Source organism: Oncorhynchus kisutch, linkage group LG13, assembly GCF_002021735.2.
Source record: "Oncorhynchus kisutch isolate 150728-3 linkage group LG13, Okis_V2, whole genome shotgun sequence".
In the NCBI taxonomy this organism is placed as follows: Eukaryota; Metazoa; Chordata; class Actinopteri; order Salmoniformes; family Salmonidae; genus Oncorhynchus; species Oncorhynchus kisutch.
This window is the reverse complement of record NC_034186.2, coordinates 24576446-24587035: the sequence shown is the minus strand read 5'-3', so window position 1 is coordinate 24587035 and position 10590 is coordinate 24576446. Positions and strand designations below refer to the sequence as shown.

The 10590-nt window shown below is 43.2% G+C and overlaps 1 protein-coding gene and 1 long non-coding RNA gene across 2 annotated transcripts; one reads left to right on the top strand and one right to left on the bottom strand.

Moving 5' to 3' along the window:
* Nucleotides 1-299: 299 nt before the first annotated feature.
* On the bottom strand, nt 300-2567 carry LOC109901618 (uncharacterized). Its single transcript, XR_004202353.1, has 4 exons — nt 1717-2567; nt 1183-1306; nt 963-1086; nt 300-877 (listed from the first exon to the last, which is right to left on the bottom strand). It is a non-coding gene; the product is annotated as an uncharacterized LOC109901618 (long non-coding RNA).
* A 180-nt stretch (nt 2568-2747) lies between these two features.
* LOC109901594 (serine/arginine repetitive matrix protein 2) lies at nt 2748-8572 on the top strand. The gene is made up of 9 exons (XM_020497594.2): nt 2748-3435; nt 3679-3737; nt 3859-3892; nt 4119-4146; nt 5462-5566; nt 6203-6519; nt 6589-7907; nt 8136-8181; nt 8291-8572. Exons 7-9 carry the CDS (start codon nt 6609-6611, stop codon nt 8383-8385), a joined length of 1440 nt encoding a protein of 479 aa, XP_020353183.1. The 5' UTR covers nt 2748-3435; nt 3679-3737; nt 3859-3892; nt 4119-4146; nt 5462-5566; nt 6203-6519; nt 6589-6608; the 3' UTR covers nt 8386-8572.
* The last annotated feature ends 2018 nt before the right edge of the window (nt 8573-10590 follow it).

Below are 10590 nucleotides of genomic sequence, written 5' to 3'. Positions count from 1 at the left end.
TTTCTACTTTGCACATTCTTCCATTGCAAAACTACCATTCCAGTATTTTACTTGCTATATTGTATTTACTTTGCCATCATGGCCTTTTTTGCCTTTACCTCCCTTCTCACCTCACATTGTATATAGACTTGTTTATACTGCATTATTGACTGTATGTTTGTTTTTACTCCATGTGTAACTCTGTGTCGTTTTATCTGTCGAACTGCTTTGCTTTATCTTGGCCAGGTCGCAATTGTAAATGAGAACTTGTTCTCAACTTGCCTACCTGGTTAAATAAAGGTAAATAAAAATAATATTCGACCACCAGGAGCGCTTACACACCACAGGAGAGGAGCTCCCTGGGCAGAGAGAGGCTCTCAGAGTTCCATTCTCTCCATCCAGAACACACAGGGTCCCATCTGTGGAGGCCAGGCCCACCAATGTACCTTCCATACCTCAGGGTGACCCCTCAAACACACAGGGGCTGGAGTACACCCTCTGGTAGAGCCACATCAATGAGCCGTCAGCACAGTTCAGACAGTACACCCACCCACCATGTGACCCACACACAATGCTCTGCTTGTCTGGTGTGATGCAGGGGGATGAGAAGACTGCCCTTGGTCACATACTGCCACAGCAGCAGAAAACACAGTATTAAAGATTAAACACATAAGTGAGCAATATCAATAGTTACTTGGTGAAAATGAAGATGTTAAGGAGAAAGACTAAAAATGGACATTATCTTAGTGGCCGTTCTTCCTCTCACCATTTTCCCTGTGTGTCTGAGGCAGCAGATGTTTCCATCCACAGAGCTGATGATTAGGTTTCCAATGAAGCAGCTTGGGATGGAGAAAAATGTAGTCTTCCTGGAATACATCTACAGGACAAAACCAGTGTCCTGAAACAGAAAAAGAGTTTGAATCTTTTCTCATTCACACACAAGCATCTGTGATTTTTGCAGGCAAGAAGGCATGGACACTCACAGGATGGAGACAGAGGAAGTTTCCACCAAGGGTGGCGACACACTGCTGTCAGAGAGGGATGGAGACAGGGTGAGGAGAACACATCTCCACTCCCACAGTGGTGCGTCCACACACACTGCCGAACCTAGAATACACACAAAAACACAATTATACAGTACTGAGCATGTGATGCAAGATTTACACTTGACACACACACACACACACACATACACACACACACCTGTGGGTCAAGGGCATAGACGTGGCCATCCTGCGACCCCACCATCACCAAGCCTGCGAGGGGATCCACAGTAGGACAGCTCTTCACAGCATGTCCAGTCTCAAACACCCACTGTCTCCCCAGACTGCACACACAGTTAACACACACAACCATCAAAGCACCCTGAGATTAAACACAGTTAACACACACAACCATCATAGCACCCTGAGATTAAACACAGTTAACACACACAACCATCATAGCAACCTGAGATTAAACACAGTTAACACACACAACCATCATAGCACCCTGAGATTAAACACAGTTAACACACACAACCACCATAGCACCCTGAGATTAAACACAGTTAACACACACAGCCATCATAGCACCCTGAGATTAAACGCAGATAACACACACAACCATCATAGCACCCTGAGATTAAACACAGATAACACACAGCATAGATCCTCAATATACACTGTAGAATAGACATAGAATAGAAGACTAAATTAAACATAACCAAAAAAATAGATGCTTTATGTGGATGCTGACCAACTACGATGAGTCTTCCACATCGGGACACAGCAGCAGAGGACTCGATCCTGTCCTGAGACCCTCTATAACACAACAGCCCCCCAGTGACAGGTCCAGGGTCTGCATCATGTGGGAATGGGAACCAATGAACACTGTGGCCCTGGGGCCTCCTCTCTGGACCAGCAGGACTGGAGAGGCATCCACACACCTCTCTGTCTGACTGCAAGCTCACCCTCGTCTCCAGACCCACAGCCTCTCTAAGGAGAGGGATAACACTGCTAGCACTGGGCTCATTGGTTTCCACTGCCTAGGAATGGTTGTGTTATGTCCTCTTATTGGACCCAAATGTCTGGGAGTGGCTGGAACCTGTGCTCTCTTTTTTCCTATGTGAGTGTATTTTTTGTTCTTATGATTGGTCCCTCTGAGTCTGAGTTTTCATTGGTCCTCAAAGGGTCTGAATGACCCATCTCTACAACCTCCTCTGGTTCTCTTGATAGGTATATACATTTGAACATTTTCTGTCTTGCTAAGTATTCAAATTTAACAAGTACTTTTGGGTGTCAGGGAAAATGTATGGAGTAAAGAGTATGTAATTGTCTTTAGGAATGTAGTGAAGTAAAAGTAAAAGTATTCAAAAATATAAAGTACAGATACCCAAAAAAACAACTTAAGTAGTACTTTAAAGTATTTCGGGGCGTTCCTAAAAGACGTAGAATCGCAAGCTAACAAGAGGTCGCGCTGTTTGTAAGGAGGGAGTAGTGTAACGACCCTGGGTTTATAAGCGCGTATATCGACTATTTCGCTTGAGCATGCTCTTGGGGCAAAGTCGTTAGCGCGCTGGACTTCGGGCTAGAAGGTCGAGGGTTGAGACTTGCTCCCTGCCTGCTTCATTACAGTACTTTTTGTCGCATGAAGATGACAGCGTGTAGAAAATATTGCGTCACATCGTGAAATATCCAATCATAATTTAGTATTTTATTGCGGCAAATTTGAAAATGTTTCACGTCGAGGTCGACGTCCGTTAATCTCGAAAACCCGATCCTTGTAGCCAACGTCGGGTTTTCGAGACTAACGTAAGACGTCCGTCGGCTTTGGGCCCGAAGAGAACCAAAGGAATGAGGGGAATAAAGTGCTTGAATTGTAATGTTTAATTGATAAAACGTTGTCTGAAGACATGGATGACGTGGTCAAAAATAAGCTTAAGAGCAATGCCAAGATTTACAGTAACACTTTGGAGCGAATAACGTTAACCGTGCTAGCCAGATGCCTGCTAGCATTGTAACTAGCTAGCTAGCTAGTGTTCTTCTGACGATGTGGTTAGATAATCAAACATATTAGCAAAGACACCCTATTGATGTTCTCTAACCCAGCTAGCGTTAGCTAACAAGTAGTAGTAGTAGCACAGAGCAGAGGCAAATTTTTGAAATCGTATTATTGTAACTAGCTAGTAGTCTCTCTCGCCAACTAGCCTTCTTTTACTGTCCCTCTTGAGGCCACGGGGCGAAATGCACAAGCAAGCACCCCCCCATCAAATCAAATGTTATTTGTCACATACACGTATTTAGTAGATGTTATTGCGGGTGTAGCGAAATGCTTGTAAGCAATGTCACTCTACTACTAGGCCTGTAACAGATGAAACCTCAGATTGTGCCAGTATTTACAATTTTCTTTGACAACAGTATTCAAAGCTGCATGACAATGGGACTGAGGTGAACCTGGAGGACATAACACCCCAAGGTAAACAACAGTCCGTTTATGGTTACACTAGTTAGCTAAGAATTCTTAAACTCCAGTGTCCATGTTCCTTATCTATGGTTACACATATTATCTGCTTCTCAGTACTTTAATAATTGTTTAGCCTTGTCAACAACGACAGTAGCTAGTTTTATATTAATGGGTACAAATTCTGCACACAACCGAGTTGGCTCAATGTTCTGATGTTTATTGTATTTCCATGTGTCTTGTCATTGGATGGAGAAGAGGTGAGAGTATGCATGGTCAAGTCAGAGTTGGAACTATCAAAGCTGGGATTGTCAAAGGTTTGTAAGATATGACGTTATGTACTGTAGCTAATTATTTTAGGCCCACTTGGTACTTTTTCTGAGGAATCTCTTACGTTTCTGGATCACACTCACACCTCTAACTCCACCTCCTCTTTAGAGTGATGTTGACCTGGTAGAGCTGTCACTGGGAGGTAGGAACTACAACACATTGTTTCTCTGTGAGATTTGCACTGAAGCGTTACAGATTCTGCAATATAAATGTAAAGGTACTTTCTGCTAAAGTGGGAACATTGCCTTTACATTTCAATCACGCTGTAAAGCTGAACTTCCATGATGTGGATTGAATATAGCCCTTAATTGTTAAATTGATCTGAAGGTATATTTATGTCATATTTTTGTTGTTTCTGAAATACACAGGCCACAGAACATCATTAGAGACTTCAAGGTACATATGGCGACAACTGATTGTGGGCAGAACAGATCTGTCTTTTTGGAGACTTGTCTAACCAGATGTTAACAGCCCACATTACTATAGCCATGGTTGGGGAGTAACAGATTACATGTATTAAACATATTTTTCAATGGTAACTGTAATCTATTATAATACCAGCAAAACTGTTGTAATCAGATTACAGATACTTAAAAAAAACTTGATTACTTTTAAATTCAGAAAGTATGCTCGCGAAAAAACATATTTTTTGACACTTCTCTGTTTTCTCGATGACATTCAAATCAGCATTGAAAAAAAGGTGCAAGTTTTAAGTTTGTTCCACCTGAGCAAGTCTGACCACAAGTCAGAGACCACTATGATGACACACCAAATGTGTTTGATGGATCACGGGAAAAGAGCAGGAATAGGCTTTTGTAGGCTACAGTCCATGCTATGTCTTCCAATGGCGCGACTGCTGTCGGCACCCAAAAATTATCCAACTTGAATAAACGCTTGGAGGTAAGGATGCCAGCAGTGGTGTAGTCTACAGCGATATGGATATAACTTATTATTGATATCTACATAGCGCATTGATGTAAATAGCACTGATACTCTCTGATTTAGCTATTTGCACCTTACGGAGTGTGGTTGTTGTGGGTGGCTGTTCACATATAAATGTGTATTGTAACCCAATAATGGTTGAATTCAAGAAGTTTAAGCTGCCTATCAATCATTGTTTTTGAAACCAATGGAAAGCCAGTGAAAAATGCGCTCTTGCAACAGCTGCATATTGCGGATCCCAGCCTATGGAATAAAAATTGGGCTTTTATCACTCTAATTCAGTCTAATTCATGCTGATAAAAAAAAAGTAAATCCATAGGCGTAATGGACACACGCTCAAACTCGCACACTTTTTATAGACTTAAAGGGCCGATCTGTAGTTGCTACATCCATTTTTGGACTTGTAAATAATATATTAATATAAACATATAATTTCATGTTGTAGAAAGCGATTGGTTAGATTGAAGAAGCCTACATAACCAACCCATAAAGTAAAATTGAGCATCCATATATGGCCAGCTATGTAAACTTTAACATTGATTTATCCTGCAATAGATGTCATTCAATTAGAAACACATATTTTTGTCTTCTTCTAATGCCTCTTAAGGGGAAAGTAATCTAAAAGTAACTGAATGTATTCGGCTTGTTACTGAGTTTGTAATCCAAAAATGTCATTACTGATTACAATTTTGGACAGGTAACTTTACATTTAGAAAGTAACCTACCCAACCCTGACTGTAGCTTATGTACTTCTCATGTTTTTCAACAGATGGACATCTCATACCACCAGGATGATCCCAACGATGATTGTGTAGATGAGGGTGCTGGCCCTGTCAACAGTAATGATTCTGTTATGCTGCAGAGATCAGCCACTGTAAGTAAATTATTTGAACATTAACCCTAGTGACATATAGACACTACCGTTCAAAAGTTTGGGGTCACTTAAAAATGTCCTTGTTTTTGAAAGAAAAGCAAAAATGTTGTCCTTTAAAATAACATCAAATTGATCAGAAATAAAGTGTAGACCTTGTTAATGTTGCAAATTACTATTGTAGCTGGAAATGGCTCATTTTTTATGGAATGTCTACATAGGTGTACAGAGGCCCATTATCAGCAACCATCACCCCTGTGTCCCAATGGCATGTTGTGTTAGCTAATCCAAGTTTATCATTTTAAAAAGCTAATTGGTCATAAGAAAACCCCTTTGCAATTGTTAGCACATCTGAAAACTGTTGTTCTGATTTAAAGAATCAATTAAACTGGCCTTTTATACTAGTTGAGTATCTGGAGCATCAGCATTTGTGGGTTCAATTACAGGTTCAAAATGACCAGAAACCAATTACTTTCTTTCAAAAACAAGGACATTTCTAAGTGAACCCAAACTTTTGAACGGTAGTGTATATATTGAGCATGTCAAAGTAAACACATAAAATACAATTACAACAGCATTTTTTTATGTTCATTTACACATTTCTCATTTAATAAATTGTCTTTATATTGCCTCCATCAGTGGTGGATAATTCCAAACTGAATGGGACTAGGAGTAGCCTGTGGGGTGCGCCAGAGGAGCTGGAGCGCTCTCTGAGCAGTCAACGTAGCACTCTACTGGACCAGTATCCCAGCATGGTCAGCCAGGTAGGAGAGGCCTGGCGGCGCCAACATATGTCCGACGTGGCTGTAGGGGTTTTGAGGAGGTACCACAGGCTCAGGTGGTTCTCTAACAGAAACCTCAATAACCGCAGCTTCAACATCAGACCTGCTCACAGAAAGACTACCCTCAACAATGGCCAATCCTTTCTCCAAACACCTCAGAACACCATACTGAATGTGAGTAACCCCAAGAGTCCAAAGTTGAACCTCAAAATGACAACAACCCACACCCATCTTCCTCCACAGACCAAGGTCAACCTCCAGGAATGGCCAGCAGAGAGGCTGTCCCACAGGAAGGGTACAGATTCAGGGAACGGACAACCGTCCCACCCTGTTCTAGTGATGGACTTCTCCTCTGCAGGCTCCAGTCCTGCCTCCTCCCCTCCCTCTGCAGCCCCTCCCTTCTTTCTGCTCCCTCCTTTGCAGACTCCTCTCCTCCCTCCTCTGCAGCCTCCCTTCCCTCTTCTCTCTCCTCTGCAGACTCCTCTCTACAGGAGAGCCCTGAGCCGGAGGAGCCCCCCTTAAACCAAACCTTCATGGTGTCCATGCCGTCTTCCCCATCCCCCAGGGTTAGACATACTACCCTGGACTTCAGTCCTGCCAGATCTGAAGACACCTTCACAGCAGGAGGGTTGAGCAGTCCATCTCTTAGGAAGTGTGCCCTACCCACATTTCCCCATCAGAGGTTTTTCACAGCGGTATGCCCTGTGGTCTGTATGGAGATGTCTTCAGACTACCGCTCCCCAGTAGCACAGAGCCCCTACAGAGCCAGACTGCTGATCTGGGACGGCCAGCGTGCAGCATCTAACGCCCACCATAGAAGCCCCAAGTCAGACTTTGCTGGATATCATCAAAGAAACACTGTGGAGCCCAGATCTTCCCCTGAGTCTTCACCCTCCTCTATTCATAGGCCTCTGATGCCAGCCAGGAAGCCCCACCACCTGGACTCCTGTAGTCGCTCCCAGCTGAAACTCCAATCGTCTAGATCATCATCTGATCATGAGTCTGGGGCAGGCCAGCCAAGGCTCCGGCGACACTATTCCCTGGATTCCTTCTCCCCATCTGTCAGTCTCTTACAAAACTCTGATAAGCAGATTGACAAGGACTTCCAGAAGCTCTACCACAAGCTTGTCTGTCAGGGCAAATCCTCCTCCTCCTGCTGTACCTGTGAGAGGAGAGCAGAGACCACCAGAGGAACCTCCTCTTCTGCTCTGGCTGCCCTGGCCCTGTCTCCTCACCACTCTGTCATGAGGAAGCGTCGCAGGGAGCTGGTCCAAGAACAGTCCCCAGAGTCCAAACGTTACAGGGATAGCTCCTTTGCGTACTCCCCAGGATCCCTCCGCCAGAGGGTAGAAATGTTCAGGTGCCAGAACCGCTCAGGCAGCCATTTGTCCTCCAACCAGTGGGACATCTCCTGTGACTCCCACAACTGGAGCCCCCGCAGGGCCAGTCTGGCTCATACCCACCACAGCCCCCACCACCAACATCACTCATCAAATGTAGCAGTCAGGAAAGCTGAAGGCTCCTGGCCTGGCCTGCATGTTGATCAGCACTCTCCTGCTTGGGTAAGGGTCTTCCACAGAAACAATGTACATGCAGTCCAAGATAAATTATAATGTATGTCTTATTTTCTAACATTGCTTTCATCTGTCTGCTGTCTAGAGAGAGAAATACAGCCGATTTGTTGGAATTCATCAAGGATTGTCTAGTCTCAGGGAAAAAATCTACTTGTCTAATCTTTGACTGACCACTTTGGATTCAGTTCTGATGATAATTTATTCCTCCCCTCTCAGGAAAGTCAATTGTCAAGGCAGAGTGCCAATGTGGCTGTTTGCCAAGGTAACCATGACCTTATTCAGAAAGTAATATGTTCTGCATTGTTGTTTAAATATTTAATATATGCATTTCATTGTTTGTCACGTTAACCACCCTCCCTTCTTTCCCCCAGTTTCTCTAGGAGACAACTTCTGTATAAATGTCAACCCACAGAAAGGCTGTCCTGTCCTGCACCTCTACCTGAGTTTTTTTATATGCCAGAGTTGAAAACATCTGCTGTTTATCTGCATTTGAAAACATACTTAGGATGTCCCAATAACCATGAACTAATTTGTTATAATGAAATGTTTATGCAATGTCTTTTTATATACAGTACCGGTCAAAAGTTTGGACAAACCTACTCATGCAATGGTTTTTCTGTATTTTTACATTGTAGAATAATAGTGTCATTTTTTCAAATCTAAGAAATAACACATATGGACTCATGTAGTAACCAAAACAGTTAAATAAATCAAAATATATTTTAAATTCTTCATAGTAGCCACCCTTTGCCTTGATGACAGCTTTGTGCACTCTTGGCATTCTCTCAACCAGCTTCACCTGGAATGTTTTTCCAACCATTTTGAAGGAGTTCCCACATGTACTGAGAGCTTCTTGACTGCTTTTCCTTCACTCTGCGGTTCAACTCATCCCAAACCATCTCAATTGGGTTGAGGTTGGATGATTGTGAAGGCCAGGTCATCTGATACAGCACTCCATCACTCTCCTCCTTGGTCAAATAGCCTGTACACAGCCTGGAGGTGTGTTGGGTCATTGTCCTGTTGAAAAACAAATAATAGTCCCGCTAAGCGCAAACCAGATGGGATGGCATATCATTGCAGAATGCTTTGGTAGCCAAGCTGAATTCTAAAGAAATCACTGAAAGTCACCAGCAAAGCACCATCACACCTCCTCCTCCATGCTTCACGGTGGGGACCACACATGCGGAGAGCATCCGTCCACCTACTCCGTGTCTCGCAGACATAGCGGTTGGAACCAAAAATCTAAAATTTGGACTCATCAGACCAAAGGACAGGTTTCCACCAGTCTAATGTCCATTGCTCGTGTTTCTTGGCCCAAACAAGTCTCTTCTGCTTATTTGTGTCCGTTAGTAGTGGTTACTTTGCAGCAATTTGACCATGAAGGCTTGAGTCTGTTACTTTATTTGGGTTGAAATTTCTGAGGCTGAAAACTCATGAACTTATCCTCTGCAGCAGAGGTAACTCTGTTTCTTCCTTTCCTGTGGCGGTCCTCAGGAGAGACAGTTTCATCATAGCGCTGGATCGTTTTTGTGACTGCACTTGAAGAAACTTTCAAAGTTCTTAATTTTCCGTATTGACTGACCATGTCCTAAAGTAATGATGGAATGTTGTTTATCTGCTTATTTGAGCTGTTCTTGCCATAATATGGACTTTTACCAAATAGGGCTATTTTCTGTATACCACCCTTCTCACAACTGACTGGCTTAAAAGAAATTCCACAAATTAACAAGGCACACCTGTTAATTGAAATGCATTCCAGGTGACTACCTCATGAAGCTGGTTGAGAGAATGCCAAGCGTGTGCGACGCTGTCAGGGCAAAGTGTGGCTACTTTGATATAAAATATTTTTATTTAACACTTTTTGTTAATACATGATTCCATATGTGTTATTTCATAGTTTGGATGTTTTCACTACTATTCTCCAAATGTAGAAAATAGTAAAAAATAAAAACCCTGGAATGAGTAGTGTCCAAACGTTTCGTACTGTATATACACTGCTCAAAAACAAAGGGAACACTAAAATAACACATCCTAGATCTGAATGAATGAAATATTCTTATGAAATACTTTTTTCTTGACATAGTTGAATGTGCTGACAACAAAATCACACAAATGATCAATGGAAATCAAATTTATTAACCCATGGAGGTCTGGATTTGGAGTCACACTCAAAATTAAAGTGGAAAACCACACTACAGACTGATCCAACTTTGATGTAATGTCCTTTAAAACAGGTCAAAATGAGGCTCAGTAGTGTGTTTGGCCTCCACGTGCCTGTATGACCTCCCTACAACGCCTGGGCATGCTCCTGATGAGGTGGAGGATGGTCTCCTGAGGGATCTTCTCCCAGACCTGGACTAAAGCATCCGCCAACTCCTGGACAGTCTGTGGTGCAACGTGGCGTTGGTGGATGGAGCGAGACATGATGTCCCAGATGTGCTCAATTGGATTCAGGTCTGGGGAACGGGCGGGCCAGTCCATAGCGTCAATGCCTTCCTCTTGCAGGAACTGCTGACACACTCCAGCCACATGAGGTCTAGCATTGTCTTGCATTAGGAGGAACCCAGGTCCAACTGCACCAGCATATGGTCTCACAAGGGGTCTGAGGATCTCATCTCGGTACCTAATGGCAGTCAGGCTACCTCTGGCGAGCACATGAAGGGCTGTGCGG

Bases quoted from the DNA above. Each gene is read 5' to 3' on its own strand.
- LOC109901594 (XM_020497594.2), top strand. From the start codon at position 6,609: ATGGCCAGCAGAGAGGCTGTCCCACAGGAAGGGTACAGATTCAGGGAA. The intron at 7,908-8,135 runs GTAAGGGTCTTC...CTCCCCTCTCAG, and splicing joins ATCAGCACTCTCCTGCTTGG to GAAAGTCAATTGTCAAGGCA. The intron at 8,182-8,290 runs GTAACCATGACC...TCTTTCCCCCAG, and splicing joins CAATGTGGCTGTTTGCCAAG to TTTCTCTAGGAGACAACTTC.